A 20,418-nucleotide genomic window follows, 5' to 3' on the forward strand; every position below is an offset into this window, starting at 1 on the left:
TATCTTATGTTTTGTTTGATTTTTCTTTAAATGGCTTTTATTTTGCTTTTAATTGTTTTACTGTGTTTTTTTATATTTTAAAAACATTTCCTTTAATCGTTGTTATTCCTTTAACTGTTTTCAGGGATGACAATTGTCTGCGGATCCGCGGATTTCCGCCAATTTAATGTCAAATTTGAACATTTCTGTGAATCCTCTAAATCTGTTGAGAAAATTTTAGGGGGGGGTTAGGTACTTTATTGTCGCTGATGTTAACGTTGTTAACATCTCGCGGGAGTGAGGCGTGAGTTTCGTTAAACGAAACTCGCGCCTCACTACAAAACTCACGCCTCACTCCTGCGAGATTTTCACTGAAGCTATCGTTCGATTGTAAACGGCCCAGCAGTTGGACAGCTTCAAGCTTGGACCAATCAAATTGCTCGTAGCATTCTTTGTTACAAATTCATGGTGGCGTGTTCGACTCGGATGTTTGGAGATTTGGTATCGTGTTGAGTGGAATGATGAGATTTTTAACGAAGGATCAGGAGTCATCAGTCACAGAAATTGACAAAAGTGTCAAAAATAAGTTCCGATGGGAATGGCTGGAGAGAAAAGTCACTGTGAAGGTGAAAATTGGCTCAATGATCGACGAGGTAACGGAAACACTTGGACAATTTCTGAAGAAACCAGACGTGGCTGGAAAAGCTTTTTGTGTGTATTGCAACGACTTGATTAACTACGGATCGCGTGGATGCGTAGCACTGTCAGACAGTTACACCAGCAGCATCAACAGCTACTTCAAGTGCCAAGGCAAAAGATACATTGAAAGAGAAGGAAATGACTGCAAGAAAAGCCCACCAGCATGAGTTGAAAAGGAAGGCTGTCCAGAGACTTACACAGCTTGCTGCAAAGAGAAGAAAATTGACAAAATAGGAGTGTTGCAGTGAACTGACTTGTATATATTGTACATAGTAAATTTTTCATGATTGGTCTTCCATCACTGCCTCTGTTTTTATCTTTGTCTTTTGCTACAGAAATGTAAACACAGCAATGGAGTGAGATGTCGGACCTCTGAGGAGGATAAGGATGGTTCGGCAACAACGGCAAAAAGAGATGAATCACTGAGTTGTGAGCAATGTGACAAGACTTTTATTACAGCAACAAAGCTAAGAATTCACAAACATATTCACACTGTGGACAAACCATTCAGCTGTGATCAGTGTGGAAAGGCTTTTACTCAGAAGAGTGACTTAAAAAGACATCAACTCATTCACAGTGGAGTTAAACCATTCAGCTGTGATCAGTGTGGAAAGGCTTTTACTCACAATAGTCACTTAAAAAGCCATCAACTCATTCACAGTGGAGTTAAACCATTCAACTGTGATCAGTGTGGTAAGGCTTTTACTCGGAAGACTCATTTAAAAAGCCATCAACTCATGCACAGTGGAGTTAAACCATTCAGCTGTGATCAGTGTGGAAAGGCTTTTACTAAGAAGAGTGACTTAAAAAGACATCAACTCATTCACAGTGGAGTTAAACCATTCAGCTGTGATCAGTGTGGAAAGGCTTTTACTCACAATAGTCACTTAAAAAGCCATCAACTCATTCACAGTGCAGTGAAACCATTCAGCTGTGCTCAGTGTGGAAAGGCTTTTACTCAGAAGAGTCAGTTAAAAAGCCATCAACTCATTCACAGTGGAGTGAAATTGTTTGGCTGTGATCAATGTGGAAAGGCTTTTACTCTCAAGAGTACATTAAGAAGTCATCAACTCATGCACAGTGGAGTTAAACCATTCAGCTGTGATCAGTGTGGAAAGGCTTTTACTCACAAGAGTCAGTTAAAAAGCCATCAACTCATTCACAGTGGAGTTAAACCATTCAGCTGTGCTCAGTGTGGAAAGGCTTTTACTCAGAAGAGTATGTTAAAAAGACATCAGCTCATTCACAGTGGAGTGAAATTGTTCAGCTGTAATCAGTGTGGTAAGGCTTTTACTCGGAAGACTCATTTAAAAAGCCATCAACTCATTTACAGTGGAGTGAAACCATTCAACTGTGATCAGTGTGTGAAAACCTTTACTCAGCATGAACAGTTGTTGATCCATCAATGCCCCCATTCTGGTACAAAGCGGTACCACTGTGACTCCTGTGAAAAAACTTTCAAGCACCAAAAGAGCTTAAAATGTCACCAACGCATCCACACTGGACATGATGTGTACCGATGTGATCACTGTGGTGAACCATTTGTATTGTACTCACAGTTAAAAGCTGATGAAGTGACCCACACTGGGGTTAAACCATACCTTTGTGATCAGTGTGGGAAACGCTACAGCTACATTGCAAACCTCAAAGTTCACCAACGTGTCCACACTGGGGAGAGACCATACAGATGTGATGAGTGTAAGAAGACTTTTACAACTTTGGGTTCCCTGAAACAACACCAGCAGATCCGCACCAGAAAGAAAGCATTCAATCAGTGTCACAGTGAGGTATGTAAAGACTGGTCTCAGTCACAGTGTACACACAATTGTGTATTGGATAATTTTGGAGATTGCTGCAAAATTGTTTCAAAACCGTTTTGAACAACTGTGGTCGGTTGAATTCTGTTAACACATTATCAGCTATCATTCAGTCTAACCTGTATTGGTTTTGTCACAGAAATCTGGTCCAGGTTAATCTGGGGATGTAGGTTAGATTAGGAATTCTGACATAATCAGACAACTGAATGTTAAATTCCAACAGTGACGTTCTCTTTGTTTTCCAAGCAGAACGGAACAGATGGACAAAACTCTCAGACTTGTCAGCACTCTGCCAATGGTGAACAGTGCTGCTTTGACCAGTCTGGACCAACGTCCAACCAACAAGGAACCCTACAACGACACCAGCGTATGCACACTGGACACAGACTGAACCCCTGCCAAGAAGATTTCTCCATGCAGGGTTCAGTAAAAGTTCATGAAGTCCTCCACAAACTTAAAGTCCTTGAGATCTGGCTTCACAGAATTCAGGTCTAATTTCTTGTTTAGTGTCTTCGTTGCTTCGTTGCAAAATCCATTAAGAGGAAAGCTGTCGTTAACAGATGTGACTGGTAAATTAATCAAACCGTTCAAAGTGGTTACTCAGTTAAATTAATTATCAGTGGTAGAGGGATAGACGTCTGGTTGGAGGCAGTGAGCAGCAGGGCAAATTTCCTCAATTACCACCTTAATGGTTCCTGAGATCCCTCTGGGCTGCAGGAACCCGTGAGATGCAGAGCTGGTTCAGTGATTCTCTGATGATTAAGCATAATTAATTGAGGAGATTACTGGCCTTAGGGTTCCTGTCTGTCCGTCTGTGAATTTAAAAACATGAAGTGTTCTATGAAAAGTCCAATCTTTGAAAGCTGACATGTAGTTCAGAATCATTTCTTTGTAAATTAGCTGCATCCAGTCATTACCATGACACTGGCAGTGATTCTCTGATGATTAATCATTATTAATTTAGGAGATTACTGGCCTTAGGATTCCTATCTATCTATCTATCTATCTATCTATCTGTCTATCTGTCTATCTATCTATCTGTCTATCTGTCTGTCTGTCTGTCTGTCTGTCTGAACTTTCTCAGCTACAGCATCTGCACCTCTGCTTCTGTGTGAAGTAGTCATTACAGGAGAGAAAGTGTAGAAAATCTGACAAATTTTGTCAAGTGGCCCAGAAAAATCTGACTACCCCTACAACTTCTCTCCTGTAATGACAGTAATAAGTAATACATAGTTGATACTTCACACAGCAGTAGCAGAGGTGCAGATGTTGTAGCTGAGAAAGTTTGGAGGTTGCCACTTCTTGCATTCCAAGAATAGTAGGGGAGTCAGATTTTGTCAAGTGGCCCAGAAAAATCTGACTCCAGATTTTATTTCATATCATACAATCTGCACTTTTAACTCAACCTGCATATTTCTGTTCAAGATCTAGTTTTGAAATGGTCTCTCTGTTCTTAATCTGCCATACTGTGATCATTTAGCCCCTTATTTCATTATTCTGTTCTTACAGACTGTAATTTACGAGTTTTTTTTTTAAACTTGTTGTGATTTGGTGTTTTAGCTGTTGTAGCAAATAATTTCCCAGGTGTGGGATCAATAAAGAATTTCAATTCTATTATATTGTTAACTGGCCCTATAAAAATAACAACAATAAGAAATTACTTTATACTTAAGAACGATACTTATATTAAAGACTTTATACATAAATACCAGACATATTTTGATGCCATATCTTGCATTCTTAGGGGAGTCTGATTTTAAGTGAGGAGATATAAAGTTTTCTCAGTGAACAATTATTTTAATGACACGTGTAGAACACTGATGGAATGTGAACAATATTTGGCGACTACACCCTGTCCTGTCCTGATGTCCTCATAGGAGTGAAGCTGAGAGTAGCGTAGAATCTCCCCAATGCCATTTAGGGTGCGCACATACGGATGAGAAGAGGAGGAGAAACATGTCACCTAATCATATTTAACAGGAAAACATGTCTGCAGTTCGGTACTTAGTCACATTTAACCCAAAAACAACAGCAAAAGCAGTAAACCTACTACAGAAAAACCCGTCAAGTGGCCACAGAGTGAAAAGTAAGTCACACGCGTTCACGCGAAGGGGGAGTCAGATTTTTCCGGGGAGTGTGAAAATTGCACAACACCTGGGTTAGTCCGAATCCTTTTTTCTGATTGGCTGAGACGAGACACGTGACAGTGTGCATCTATTAATGATCGGAAGCATTCAGGTCGTTCCGGTTATACTCGGTAGCGCTCTTCAGTAAAGGAGACGCAGTTTGTTATTTTCTTTGATTATCGCTCGGCAAATTACAAAAAAGTTGCAAGTTAACCCTTTTTCCACATTTATTAGGCAAAATTAGCTTCGCCACCGTGGCTAAACACGCTAAAAATGGCTTTGCCATCCTGAGGAAGGCTTCGCCTATGGCGAAGTGGAGAATGGCTAGCGCAAGCACAGAGACACCCTGAAAATTTGACACAATCTTAAATATTATGAAATATTTGTTGAAAAGTCTTTTTCGTGTGTTTCTAAGGGTGTGGCTGCATCAGAAAGACACAAATACAAATGATTTTTTTTTTTTGGTTTGTTGTTTACAAGAAATATTTTATGGAACCAGTCAATTTTCAGTTTTAATGTCTTTTATTAGGATGTGTTTAGTTTTATGATTGTACTAAAATAAATGACTCTTGAAGACCTCAAAGTGATTCTTAATGCAGTATTTCACAAATGTATGGGATGTCCAATCCACTGCTGTATTTAACAGCAATCTGATCTGCTGATGTTAGCAAGACAAACAAGTGAAGGTTTCAGGCTTTTATCTAGAATTGTTCTTGAGATATTCATCTTCAAACAGCCTCAAATTTCAGTGTGACAAAATAAAAACGAGTGAAACTGGGTCTGCAGTCCACTGAAAAACCTCTAAGAAAGTGTCTGACATACTGAACTAATATTTCATAGATAGCATTGTAAATATCCACAGTTTATGATTTAAAAAAAAAAGTTTTTTTGGGAGATGGTCAATGATTTGAAACGGAGTTTGTCCTCTAGAGGACAAATGGTTCAATCACAGAATGAGGGTATGTTTTGAAAAAATATCATTCAAAATTTGTCCAGAGAAGTGACTATAATTTGAATTTTAATACACTTAACCAAGTGCTATAGGTGGGAAAAAAAACATGTTTATGCAGCATGATGTTGCTTTGTGATGTTGCAACTGACATGCTGATTTCAAAATGGAAGCATTTTAATTTCTAATGCTCTCATAGAAGATGACTGGTCAATAAAATTTACTCATGTGACTCTGATGTCATGCAGAGTCTTTATGCTATGATGTGGAAAGGGTGAAAGAAGACAGACTGGACATTTCTGAGTGAAACTGAACATGGCATGTACTGATTCATAAAAACAAGTGTAGTATTATCTTTAATCAAGCCTTACATAGTATTTACTAGCTGAAGTACTTCGGTTTTGAACACAAGAATTACTTGTCAAGACTACGTTGACTGGAGCTCTGCTACAGAAAGGCAGTTCATTTTCTGCTGGGGTTCATAACATACAAGATTTCTCAAATCTACAGAGATATTTTTGATTTGAAATTAGGGTTACCTTAAATTAATAATATATATTTTTGATACTTTCTCTAAAAAACTCTAAAAAAGCTTCAGGTGTAGCTGCTGGAAAAGAGCCTGCAAGTCACATGGTGGGACATGTGAACATAGTTCAATAAGAAAATCAAGCCTGTTACAGTGTTGCTCTAGTCCCCTCTGTTAAATGGCATCAAAACAATGGTCAACGTGAACAAATCATGAGTGTTGACATTGCACTCACAACAGTACCTCTCAACTGTTCTAATTTTGATCTATTTAGGAGAACAATGTAATGAGTGCACCGAGAGATCCAATACAGGGAGCTGTCCTTTTTCAAAGATCATTAGAAGGACAGAACCAGGGACGGACTGGCCATTGGGCAATGTGAGCAAATGCCACTGTGGCTGCCTGGTCATGCGGCTGCCACCAGGCAGCATCACAAACAAATAAATAAATGAAAATATAAAGCGGGGCGGAGCAGCCGCATCAATAGACGGCCGCAAATGATTAGGCTAAATAAATAAAGCGGACCGGCTGCGTCAATAGGCGGCCACAAATCAATAAATGAATAAATAAAAATAATAAAAAATAAAGTGGAGCTGAAGGCGCCCACAAAAAAGAGGGAAAAAAGCAAACAAAAAAAACAGCCTGTTAACTGTAACAAATAATAGGCCTACTCAACTAAACAATGATAATGACGTTTTTTATTTGTATGGTTGTTTGAATATGTTAGAATATTAACATGACTTATCTTCTATAATTTCTGTTTTATGGACAATACAAATATAAAGTGTTTTATTTTTGAAGTAGAAAAAAAATGAAAACATGTTAAAAAGAAGGGGTATTCAGACCATCTGTATTTTTTTATTTTTCTGAAGATTTATTCTTGATTTTTATTCTTTGATATCTTAAAATCGAGAGGTTAATATTTCTAGAATTGCAACAGATTGGGAGCTGAAGCCTTGTGGTGACACTATATATTGCTCCATGATAAAAAATGATTAGCTCATTCTTACAGCTATTTAAAAAAATACTGAAAACATTGTATTCGATTAAAATGTAATTTAAAAAAAATGTTAAATGTCATCAGGGTTTTCAGAATCGCTCTTTGTCTGGTCCCTCACCTAGAGCCAATTTACCAGTGGCTATTGCCCCGGAGAACATAGCTCCCAGGATCACAGGGACACTCAAACCCCTCCACCGCGATAAGGTGGCGATTCTTTAGAGGGGAACACAGAACACACAGGACGCAGGACATGACGCAGGACAGGACACAAGACAGGACACAAGAGAGAACACAAGACAGGACACAAGACAGGACACAAGACATGACACAAGACAGGAGAGGAAAGGAAAGGAAAGGAGGAATAGAAAGAATAAAAAGAATAAAAAGAAAGAGTAGTAGGGAAAGGAAAGGTTGTTCAAAGCCAACACCACAGCTTCATCAAAAGATGGATATTGTACATTCATGGCTGCCTCCAGCAGCTTTTCTGCAGAGCCAAACATATTTTGAAGGTCCTTGAACATGGCCTTCGACATTTTGTCCATCTTCTGGGTCATTTGAATTATTTGTTTCGGTGGTGGTGTTGACACTAAAAAAATGTACACAAATTAAAGGGTGATTTTGGAGAATGCCGACGCCAGTGTGCTCATTGCATCAGGAACCTTAGGACTTGATAGCTGGACATTTGTGGTCAGCTGGTGGCCAGTCTGGGGGCCACTACGACTACCTTGGTTGCTGCTGACTCTGTTGTCTCTTGGCTGGAGCAAATTTCCACTGGAACTTCAATGGTTCTGTGGGCGTCTCTGGTGTACATTGTTGAACTTGCCCCTGCGGTTCTGCTGTGGTCTGAACCGTTGCTGGTTGTCCCTTTTTACTTGGCATTTGCAGTGACAGAATTTGCCACTGTGCTGTCTCTGTGCAAAGCCTGCACGAGAAGCGTTTCTGTAAAAGGGTCTGCGATGATAATCAGCTTGGTACGCTGGTCTGTTGTACCAAGTGGGCCTTGGATTGGTCAGCCTTTGGTAGCTGGGATACCTCTGCCAAGCCCATGCACGACCAGTGTTCCACTGCCTGCGTGCAACTCGATTCCTAGTGTTGCGGCTGGCATGGGGTTGTTGTCTTGCAACGCTCACCCCTTGAGGCCCACATCGTTGCACAGCTGCAGGAGGGCGCTGCCTTCTTTGAAACTGGGCGCGCTGTTCATGTCTGTGATTTGCCTTCCTATCAGAGGAATTTCTGTTGGGTGCCGAGTCAGAGTTTCTACCATGGCTGAGATGTGACAGTTGGTCAGCCATTCTTCTGTTAAACGGAACGGCGCGGTATGGTTTTTTACTTTTAGTCGAACCATTGTCGATGGCTCTTCTGTTGGTTCCGCTCATGTCTTGGTCTCCGGAGGTGCAGCTACCTGGGTTGCTGCTCCAAGTTGTTCCAATGGCAGGTTTTGCCTTGGAAACATTGTCTTTCTCGTCCGGTGAGCCTGTGATTTTTCGGCGGCTGGCAAGCAGTTCATGTCTGCGATATTTACGCAGTGCCTGCAAATCCATGGAGGCGATGGCTCTTCTCTTGCTTCCTCTCATGTCTGGGTGTCTGGAGGTGCAGCTACCTGGGTTGCTGCTCCGAGTTGTTCCAATGGCAGGTTTTGCCTTGGAAACATTGTCTTTCTCGTCCAGTGAGCCTGTGATTTTTCGGCGGCTGGCAAGCAGTTCATGTCTGCGATGTTTACGCAGTGCCTGCAAATCCATGGAGGCGATGGCTCTTCTCTTGCTTCCTCTCATGTCTGGGTGTCTGGAGGTGCAGCTACCTGGGTTGCTGCTCCGAGTTGTTCCAATGGCAGGTTTTGCCTTGGAAACATTGTCTTTCTCGTCCAGTGAGCCTGTGATTTTTCGGCGGCTGGCAAGCAGTTCATGTCTGCGATATTTACGCAGTGCCTGCAAATCCATGGAGGCGATGGCTCTTCTCTTGCTTCCTCTCATGTCTGGGTGTCTGGAGGTGCAGCTACCTGGGTTGCTGCTCCGAGTTGTTCCAATGGCAGGTTTTGCCTTGGAAACATTGTCTTTCTCGTCCAGTGAGCCTGTGATTTTTCGGCGGCTGGCAAGCAATTCATATCTGCGATGTTTACGCAGTGCCAACAAATCCATGGATGCAATAGCTCTCCTGTGTGACCCATGTGCCGTACGTTTAACACCCTCATCAATCACTGACTCTGAGATTCTGCGGTAGCGAGCCAACAGCTGGTATCTCTGTTGCGTGCGCAGGACCCACAAATCAGAAGAATTCCTCTTTGGTTCCTTGGCTGTGGTGGCATCTCTTGGTGCCTTGGAAATAGAAAGATTTCCAAGGCACAGGTTGTTGTAGCGGTGCATTTTGTGTAGTGCACACAAACTCCGGTTCTTCTCTGCTAAAGTCCGGTGAGTGTTAAAAATCGCAGCTAATCACGAGAAATCGTGGGTTGAACTGACTCTGTTACTGAGTTATTGAGTTACACTTGTGGACTTTCTGTCACTTGTGGACTTTCTGTCAGTTGTGATGACATCACAGAGATCAAAGACATTCAAAAAATGCACATTCAATGTGCATTTTTTGAATGTGCACATTGAATGTGTATCAATGCACATTCAATGTGCATTTTTTGATGATGATGAACACACACACACACACACACACACACACACACACACACACACACACACACACACACACACACACACACACACACACACACACACACACACACACACAGAGTTGATCTGACAGCAGAGGAAAACATAACCACATTCTCAATGTATTTTAAATGTTAATTATAAAATTGTTTCATTACTTGATGACTTTAACCTGTCTTTAGTGTGTTATTGTGTTTTCTGTGTGTTTTAAAGTGCTTATGGTGTGTGCTAATGTGTTTATAGTGTGTGTTAATGTGTTTTAATGTGTTTATTATTATATTTCATCATTTGTTTGAAGGAGAACGGATGAACAGCGGCCATCTTTGCTTTCTTCTTGTGCTTCTCTTGTTGCATCGGCTGTTGTTCTAGAAGAAGCTCTGCAGCTCCTCAGTTTACAGGAGAATCAGCTATATTTTTGCACAATTTTATTTTTATTTCATATGGAGAATGCTCACATTTATGTGTTAAAAACAACAGTGGCTTCAACGTCTAACTAATAGAAATCCTAAGATTAAATGAACATTTAGTTGTTAGGATCAGAACTTTTCAATTCAATTCAGTTTTATTTACATCTCATAGCTTCACAAAGACAGAAAGGACAAAAAGTGAGAAAATATCACAAGTGGAGCGATAAAAGTACGGAAAAAGAAAGTAAAAGAAAAGAGAAAGTAAAAGAAAAAAGAAAGTAAAACCCAAGGGAGCTTTGAATCCTTTGGCACGAGGATTGCGTCCATTCATTATGTCAAACAGCCTGTCAATCATCTATAAAGAAATATCGGCATCTAAATCACTATCATTACAGAGTTTCATTAGGTATCAGATAGTTGAAATCAACACTCATCTATTCAAAATATACAGAGAACAGAGTACTTATTTCTAAACTGTATGTACAATGAGTTAATATGCAAGTATTAGTATTTGCTTGACTTCCTTATTTCCATAGGTCTGCTTTGTACTACAGTAAATTTCAGAGCTTTACCACTCAAACATCTGTGAAGGTATGTGTAAGGTTATGTACAACCTTTTGTGTTTATGATGAACATGCAATATCATTGTCATGATTCCTCCCTCTCCTACTCGGCAATCAGCCTAATCACCAGCGGCTGTGACAGAGCGCGGCTGCTCTCCATCAGTAATCAGGGCAGCATAAAAGCCTGACTCACTTCACCACTCACCGCTGGATTATTGCACTCTGTACGCTGCACACTGGACTCTACAAACCGCATGTCGCCACATACACTTCGCTGTTTGGACTCTGTTTCATGCTTCTCACCATATGCTCGCCACAACCTGGACTCCACTTCACTCAGTTAAATTACCTTGCCGGCTCCGCTTTCTCCCCTCCGTCTGCGCTTGGACAATCTGCTCCTCAGCCATCGTTGCGCCCCTCATCTCCGGCTCCCTCTGGTCCGTTCCCCCTGTTTTCCGGATTCTCCAGTCAGTTCCCTTCCTTGGTTAGTTTAGATTTGTGTTTAGTTTTTACCTCGGCCTTCGGGTCCGCCCTTACTTCAATTCAATTAGTTCTCCATTCTGTTATTTCCCCTTGCTTCCCAGATTAAGAGTTTTCTGTTATACATATATATATATATATATATATATATATATATATATATATATATTGCTTTATTAAATCATCATTAATTCACCCGTCTGTCTGATTGCCTGCTGCATGGGTTCACAACCGCCTAGATCATAACAATCATGGTTTATGACAACATTTGGATGTTGAATTTAGAATCAGTCAGAATTGTCAACAAATTGTTCCTGATGCTCAAATCAAATTTTATTTTTTTGTTTTTATAAAACATGTACTTGGTTCTATAATCATTAATAGTATTACCTCAATGAATTCTGCCGTTGCCTCACAGTCTTTAAACTGAGAGTACCCAAGATCCCTCATTGTGCGGAGAGCCACTGACACAGAGCGACTCAGTGTCTGCGCAGCCAGGGACACCCTCATCTTGTGTTTCTCAAAGTAGACATGTTTGTCTGTAATTTTATTGGCAGCGTGCAGTCCATCCTTTTTTTGCGACCAAGCTATTTTAGCGACTAAAATGACCGACTGGCGTCATTTATGACCCCACTATATTTGACACAGGAAGATGTCTACTTTATTGCCTCTTTTTGTGCTTTCTTACCTATTCCACGCCACTGCATTTTAAGATGGATATTCTAAAATAACCTTCTTTTATTATTCATGGATTTTAATCATTTTTGACTCAGAGCTAAAGTAAAACCATATGAACAATATGATGCATTGTAAGAACGCAATAACATTTATTTAGACACGCTTTATCTGCCGCCACTTCTTTTAAAACTTTATTAGGGTCCGAGCACCGAGGGTGCGAAGGACAGGCGGTGCCAGGGCACCGACTGTCCAAGGCACCAGCGGTGCCAAGGACCCTATTGAAACCCTTGGGTTTATTATTATTATTATTATTATTTTTATTTTATTTTTTTTTTTTTTCTCCCGTAAAGTAAATTGGCTTTTTGGCGGCCTTATCATACTCCAAAATGCGTGAAATTTGGCATGCACATCAGGACTGGCGAAAAATTTGATATTTTATGGGAGTTGCGCATGTGCGTGGCAAAATGGCTCTATAGCACCACCTGCAAAGTTGAAAAAGTAGTCATTAGGCCAACTGCCACAATGTTTCATGTACAGCTACAATATTTGGTGGGCATATGCAGAACATCAGGACACACCAAAAAGTCAATTACAGCCACGCCCTAAACCCAACAGGAAGTTGGCCATTTTGAATTTGCTGTAAATTTTTCAAACTTAATCGCTCCTCGGGAAATGAATTGCCTTTTTGGCGGCCTTATCATATTCCAAAACGCGTGAAATTTGGCGTGCACATCAGGACTGGCGAAAAATTTGATATTTTATGGGAGTTGCGCATGTGTGTGGCAAAATGGCTCTATAGCGCCACCTGCAAAATTGAAAAGTGGTCATGAGGCTAACTTCCACAATGTTTCATTTACAGCTACAATATTTGGTGGGCATATGCACCACATCAGGACACACCAAAAAGTCAATGACAGCCACGCCCTAAACCCAACAGGAAGTCGGCCATCTTGAATTTGCTGTAAATTTGTCAAAATTAATTTCTCCCGGCAAATGAATTGCCTTTTTGGGGGCCTTATCATGAACCAAAACGCGTGAAATTTGGCGTGCACATCAGGACTGGCGAAAAATTTGATATTTTATGGGAGTTGCGCATATGTGTGGAAAAATGGCTCTATAGCGCCACCTGCAAGATTGAAAAAGTGGTCATTAGGCCAACTGCCACAATGTTTCATGTACAGCTACAATATTTGGTGGGCATATGCACCACATCAGGACACACCAAAAAGTCAATCACAGCCACGCCCTAAACCCAACAGGAAGTTGGCCATCTTGAATTTGCTGTAAATTTTTCAAACTTAATCGCTCCTCGGGAAATGAATTGCCTTTTTGGCGGCCTTATCATATTCCAAAACGCGTGAAATTTGGCGTGCACATCAGGACTGGCGAAAAATTTGATATTTTATGGGAGTTGCGCATATGTGTGGAAAAATGGCTCTATAGCGCCACCTGCAAAATTGAAAAGTGGTCATTAGGCCAACTTCCACAATGTTATTTACAGCTACAATATTTGGTGGGCATATGCACCACATCAGGACACACCAAAAAGTCAATCACAGCCACACCCTAAACCCAACAGGAAGTCGGCCATCTTGAATTTGCTGTACATTTGTCAAAATTTATAGCTCCTCGTGGATAAGTCTGAGAGAACTGAAATTTGGCCAGTACATGCACCAGACCTTTCTGATGAAAAGTTATCAAAAACTCAACCAGAAGCCAAAAGGTGTGGCCATGGCGGAGCCTCAAACAACTGATCCTTCGCCATGAAACAGGAATTGGTGTCTAATTCTTCTCAACATGCTCCAATCTGCCTGAAACTTTACATGTATGATGACAGTCCTGTCCTGATGTCATCCACATAGGGATATTCATTGACAGTCATAGCGCCACCTTGTGGTTTCAGGAAATAGACATCTTTTACACTTTCATGCACTATTGTTACCCGGTTGATCATATTCACTTCAAATGCAGTGACAACAGCCTGAACACATTGATGATGCATCCCAGTGAAAATGGTGACTTGTCATCAAAGGGCGTGTCTGTGGCGGCCAAACCAATTTCCATATTTCGCCATGAAAATTTAACGATTCATATCTCAGCTGAACAACATCCTATCTGCCTCAGACTTCACATGATGGACACCAGGTCCAGTCTGAACACATCCACACTCATAAATTCTGAAAAAGTCATAGCGCCACCTGTTGGTAATAGTAAGTTTAAGGCCTTATATTTTCAGGTACAATGGCCCCAAACTTGGTGATATCATGCTGAAAATTGGTCAGTCGAGTCTTCACCTCTTGACAATCCCACACTGTCAAGGGTGTGACATTTCATGCAACGCTGTTGCCGTAGCAACCAAATATCGCCATGAAAAACAAAGCCTTTTCTGACAGGTTAGGAATACTCCAATGCTCACAAAAATTACCACACACATCACCATGGACCCAAGGAACAACACTGTATGCATCTCGGCACTGCACATGCTATAGCGCCCCCTACAGTATTTTTAACAAACAGCCCCCCCAGCACGTTTCACCTACATCCATAAAATTTGGGAGGCTTATAGAGCACATCAGGACGCACAAAAAAGCCTCTTGGAGCCATGCCCTAAATCCAACAGGAAGTTGGCCATCTTGGATTGATTGTGAGATTTTTGATGATTTTTCTCATTTTTGAGAGTTAATACCTCCTAGGGGATAATTCCAGGAGACCTGAAATTTTGTCAGTCCACACAGCAGGACTTGGTTTGGAAAAGTTATCAAAAGTTCAACCAGAAGCCAAATGGTGTGGCCATGGCGACCATCACAGTTTTGATGCTTCGCCATGAAACAACAGCTGCTTTATAACTATCCTCTGAATGCACCAATCTGCCTCAAACTTTACATGTGTAATCACACTGCAATCAATCCTGATCAATTCCATAGGCCAACATACCCTTTCAGTCATGGCGCCACCTGTTGGACGGACAGGAAATGCTTATAAGTAGCCTGTACGTTTTCCAATCAGCCTTAAACTTTACATGACTGATCAGAGTCCAACCCTGATCACATCCACTGTTTGAAATACATTCTCAGTCGCTGCGCCACCTGGTGGATAGACAGGAAATGCTCTATAACTGCTCTGAACATGCTCCAGTCTGGCTGCAATTTTACATGTATGACTGGACTCTGGTCCAGATGCGATTCAGAGGCCGACATACACTCTCAGTCACAGCGCCACCTGGTGGACGTGCGTGGATTCACCGACCAGCGTGGATGCGAGGACCCGTCCATCGCTGCTTGCAGCTTTAATTTTAAATTGGTATTCAATTTTTGTTCAGACAAAAATAAATATGCCTTTGTTTGTGCCTGGCTTGTCTACCTCAGGAATTAAAAAAAAAACATTCTCTGATGCAGTATTTATTTGAAAAGAGTGTAAAAAAAAAAAAAAAGCTTTGTTCGTATAATGTCTTAGTTTATGCCTGGTTTTAAATAGAAAAAATCTTGATACTGTACTGATTTATTGAAAAGAAGGCAGTCGGCCTATTGTAACAAAAAAGGAAAAAAACAGGATTTGAGAGTTGACAAAACAGTTTCCACTTTCCAGTCATTTCCTATGCAGGTATAAAGAGGATAGGAAAAAAACAGTATTGTAAAACAAAAAAAAAGAAAAGAAGAGAACTGATGCAATTTTTTTGTCATTTACTGCTTGGTCTAATTTGTATTGTAAAGAGCATAAGAGAAAACACTATTGCTAAAAAGAGAAATAATAATAATAATAAAAAATCAGTCATTTGCCTTTTGTGTTGTACATGATTCGAAGCATGATTCGAAGCGTATCGTGAGTTGAGTGAATCGTGGCATGCCTAGTTGTAACAGATCAAAGATTTTGTCTCATCTTGTGGGGCATGTGATGTACTGATGGAAGTCTCTCAGTGTCTGTTTTAGTGTGCAGTGGTTCATGTCTCCCAGACTGATGTTAGGGGAGTTGGACTGAAGTGTCTGGATGACCTGATGGATAAGCCCACAGGCATTTATTTCACTGGCCTTTGGACAGATATAGACAAGTTTCACAAATATCTGTGGAAGTTTCTGAGGCAGATATGGAGGGCACAGTGAAACAGAAAGCAGTTCTAAGTCAGTAGTGCACAGTTTCTTAAGCCCAAGCTTTCATTTGCTGGCTGATGTTGCTTCAATATTTCCACATAATGTTCTATCCTCTTGATGCCATCTATTTAGTGAAGTGCACCAGTCCCTCCTGCAGCAAAAACACTCCCACAACATGGTGCTGCCACCCCCATGCTTCACAGTTGGGATGGTGTACTCAGGCCATCCTCAGCCAGCATCTTCACAAGATCGTTTGCTTTTGTTCTGGGGTTGATGAGCACATTTCCCTCCAAAACAATCCTAACCTTAACCAATCTCCATCTTGAGCAGTAGGATGGCTTGACATTCCCATGGTGTGGATCTGTGCATGTAATTGTTTGGACAGATAAACGTCAAACCACAGCAATCTGGAAATTGCACCCAAGGATGAACCACACCAGTGGAGGCCCACAAATGTCTTCCTGATGTCTTGGCTGATTTCTTTAGATTTTCTAATGTCATCACACAAGGAAGCAGTGTGTTTGAGGTCTGCCTGAAAATACATCTTAATCTATCAAAAGCTTTCAAAGTCAGGACATCATCTTGAAGGCATAGCAATCTTAATACACACGTGGACAAAATTGTTGGTACCCCTCAGTTAAAGAAGGAAAAACCCACAATTCTCACTGAAATCACTTGAAACTCACAAAAGTAACAATAAATAAAAATTTATTGAAAATTAAATAATCAAAATCAGCCATCACTTTTGAATTGTTGATTAACATAATTATTTAAAAAAACAAACTAATGAAATAGGGCTGGACAAAAATGATGGTACCCATAACTTAATATTTTGTTGCACAACCTTTTGAGGCAATCACTGCAATTAAACGATTTCTGTATTTGTCAATGAGCGTTCTGCAGCTGTCAACAGGTATTTTGGCCCACTCCTCATGAGCAAACAGCTCCAGTTGTCTCAGGTTTGATGGGTGTCTTCTCCAAATGGCATGTTTCAGCTCCTTCCACATATGTTCAATGGGATTCAGATCTGGGCTCATAGAAGGCCACTTTAGAATAGTCCAACGCTTTTCTCTCAGCCATTCTTGGGTGTTTTTGGCTGTGTGTTTTGGATCGTTGTCCTGTTGGAAGACCCATGACCTGCGACTGAGACCAAGCTTTCTGACACTAGGCAGCACATTTCTCTCCAGAATGCCTTGATAGTCTTCAGATTTCATCGTACCTTGCACACTTTCAAGACACCCTGTGCCAGATGCAGCAAAGCAGCCCCAAAACATTACTGAGCCTCCTCCATGTTTCACCGTAGGGACAGTGTTCTTTTCTTCGTATGCTTGGTTTTTGAGTCTATGAACATAGAGTTGATGTGCCTTACCAAAAAGCTCCAGTTTGGTCTCATCTGTCCAAAGGACATTCTCCCAGAAGCTTTGTGGCTTGTCAACATGCATTTTTGCAAATTCCAGTCTGGCTTTTTTATGAGTTTTTTTCAGCAGTGGTGTCCTCCTTGGTCGTCTCCCATGAAGTCCACTTTGGCTCAAACAACGACGAATGGTGCGATCTGACACTGATGTACCTTGGCCTTGGAGTTCACCTTTAATTTCTTTGGAGGTTGCTCTGGGCTCTTTGGATACAATTCCAACGATCCGTCTCTTCAATTTGTCGTCAATTTTCCTCTTGCGGCCACGTCCAGGGAGGTTGGCTACTGTCCCATGGGTCTTGAACTTCTGAATAATATGAGCCACTGTTGTCACAGGAACTTCAAGCTGTTTAGAGATGGTCTTATAGCCTTTACCTTTAAGATGTTTGTCTATCATTTTTTTTGGATGTCCTGGGACAATTCTCTCCTTCGCTTTCTGTTGTCCATGTTCAGTGTGGTACACACCTTTTCACCAAACAGCAGGGAGACTACTTGTCTCCCTTTAAATAGGCAGACTGACTGATTATGAGTTTGGAAACACCTGTGATGTCAATTAAATGACACACCTGAGTTAATCATGTCACTCTGGTCAAATAGTTTTCAATCTTTTATAGAGGTACCATCATTTTTGTCCAGGCCTGTTTCATTAGTTTGTTTTTTAAATAATTATGTTAATCAACAATTCAAAAGTAATGGCTGTTTTTGATTATTTAATTTTCAATAAATTTTTATTTATTGTTACTTTTGTGAGTTTCAAGTGATTTCAGTGAGAATTGTGGGTTTTTCCTTCTTTAACTGAGGGGTACCAACAATTTTGTCCACGTGTGTATGTGCAAACTTCTGACTGTGAATAAAATAATAAAAATTCTCTCAAAAAAAAAATCTCTCTTTCATTATTCTGGCATTTAAAGATAATTTTGGTCATCTTAACTGACATAAAACAGGAGAAGCATTGCCAGATTTAATGTCAGATCGTGTAAATTAAAAAAAAACGGGTTATGTGTCGTTTATACAGTGTAAGTAAACTTCTGGGTTCAACTGTCTGAATTTCTTGAGAAGGAAAAGGCTGGTAAACTCACAATGCTCAAAAGTATTATTCTCTACCAAAGAAAATGCTGCTCTTTACCTTCCTGAACAACTTGCTTGAAAAACAAGACTTTTCTTCCGTTACTTATCTTCATCACCATGTAAGACATTTTCAGAAAGTATGATCAGCAGCTAGTTCAGCCTCAAACAAAGAACAAGCAGCTTCCTAGCAGTCCACCATTATATCCTCAGTACAGCTGCTTCTGCAGAGCTACATCTCTCCAGCCAACGTCACCTGGCTTTGGTCGGCCCATCTAACCAACTGGAGCAACTTTACACATTTTAAAGAACAAATGAATGATCATAATGTTACAGTGGTATGTTTCTCACTTTTTGTGAAGAATCCATGTTTCCTCCGTTGTTGAGCTCAGACTAAATGGCTGCCAACATTCCTCTGCTCCTCCGTCAGACTCTCCTCCTCCTGCCAATCACCTGTCACATCAAACACATCTTCATTAGGATACCACTCTATACACAAGTGTCAGAGTGTCCCATATGTTCATCAGCCAACACAGAGGACACATTTCAACTCAATAGTTCACTTTTAGCTCTTTTCAGTTTCACCTAAAACTGATACAAATGAACTTAAACTGTTAAAAATAAGGAACATAGACAGAAAACAGACATGGAAAAAGAGAATAAAGAGAAAATAAAGATGCTACTGCAGGTGATTCAAGACAGGACTGCTGGTAGAAAACTGTTCATGCTGTAAGTTAGTGAATGTATTTTACTGCTCAGTGTTCTGTTTAAAGGCAGCTCTCACTCTCTGTTCTTTGCACTCTCCCATAGTGTCAAGTGTCCTCCCACTTTCAATGACAGGCGATTCTCATTGATGATTTTTCTCAGAGTTTGTGCAGTTTCCCCACTTGAAAAATGATAATCATCTACCCAGGGTTTGAGCAGGACTCCACTCATCAATCAGACAGTTGCTTTCAGAACACAAAAGGACAATGTTCACATCACTGTATTCAGCAAATAGTAACAACCATTCCTCATGGACATTTTCACCACATTGGCAAATGTTGCTCCACTCAATTTATGTTTGTCAACCTCAACACCACATAAACTGAAGCGACAAATCATGGCATGAGCAATATTCAACCCAATACTATACCACACATGAATTTATCTGCATTTTAAAGAGTTGATTTTGAATCACAGTTTAACAAATTACTCTTAGCATTTTTTAAACTATTTTATACTTTTTACTTCATGGTTTTAAAAGTATTTAAAGTGCATAAAGTGCTTTTAAAGTGCAATCCTTTCCAGATCCAATAAATAAATAAAGGGCATCGTAAAAACCCAACATTACAAACAGGATGAATTCACTGGTCTTAGCTGGAACCCTCTCATTAGCACCAATTAGCCTGCAATCTTATTTTCAACTGAACAATTTCAAAACACACGAAAATTATTGGTAAACAGACAAAGTTTACAGCAAACCGCTCGTGGCTGATCTCCGTGGCTAATGCTAATGCTAACACATACTGCAGTGGCACACATCGGCAGCTTAAACAGTCTTTTAGAGTCTCCAGAATTCTGCTCTTACCGGCTGCAACCCGGATTTTGGAGATGAAGGCAATCCTGCACAGTTTGCCGCAGATCTTGATCCTTTCCCAACAGAAACTCACGGCCACTTTGTTTGAACTCGGTCATTCATTCTCAGTTCCTCCTTAGTGCTGCGTGTGTCCCCTTTTTTGCCGCCGGTGGCAAACCTGCAGCCGCAGATTGTTTCCGCCCCAGCTGAGTGTAGGACCTGTGCGTAAATGCTTCTCCTTTGAGTTTTTTTTTATTTTTATTTTTATTTTATTTTATTAACAATACACAATAAACTTGTACAATTTAACAACCATGGCTTTGGAAGGAAAAACATGAAAAACTCTTAAAATGGGAACAAAGTCAAGAGATAATAAAATAAAGTAGGTAAACAATAATTAGATAATTAGACAAAAAAT

At 40.5% G+C, this 20,418-nt stretch overlaps 2 protein-coding genes across 11 annotated transcripts in view; one reads left to right on the top strand and one right to left on the bottom strand.

Moving 5' to 3' along the window:
* LOC127533427 (gastrula zinc finger protein XlCGF26.1-like) overlaps positions 1-20,156 on the bottom strand; it is a 277,821-nt gene extending 257,665 nt beyond the window's left edge. For 5 of the 10 annotated variants that reach the window (XM_051946493.1, XM_051946467.1, XM_051946462.1 and 2 more), the window contains exon 1: positions 20,013-20,156. Coding sequence is in view for 2 of the 10 variants with exons in the window: in XM_051946457.1 (XP_051802417.1) it covers positions 18,794-18,811 (18 nt within the window). In the remaining 8 variants the exon portion in view is untranslated. Of the gene's footprint in view, positions 1-18,793; positions 18,896-19,226; positions 19,393-20,012 lie in introns of all 10 variants that reach the window. The other 5 variants (XM_051946486.1, XM_051946464.1, XM_051946451.1 and 2 more) reach the window with 3 other exon arrangements.
* LOC127533265 (gastrula zinc finger protein XlCGF46.1-like) lies at positions 621-5,204 on the top strand. The gene is made up of 3 exons (XM_051945878.1): positions 621-632; positions 1,113-2,465; positions 2,742-5,204. Exons 1-3 carry the CDS (start codon positions 621-623, stop codon positions 2,988-2,990), a joined length of 1,614 nt encoding a protein of 537 aa, XP_051801838.1. The 3' UTR covers positions 2,991-5,204.
* Positions 20,157-20,418: the final 262 nt, after the last annotated feature.

The sequence above is a fragment of the Acanthochromis polyacanthus genome, chromosome 3 (genome assembly GCF_021347895.1).
Source record: "Acanthochromis polyacanthus isolate Apoly-LR-REF ecotype Palm Island chromosome 3, KAUST_Apoly_ChrSc, whole genome shotgun sequence".
In the NCBI taxonomy this organism is placed as follows: Eukaryota; Metazoa; Chordata; class Actinopteri; family Pomacentridae; genus Acanthochromis; species Acanthochromis polyacanthus.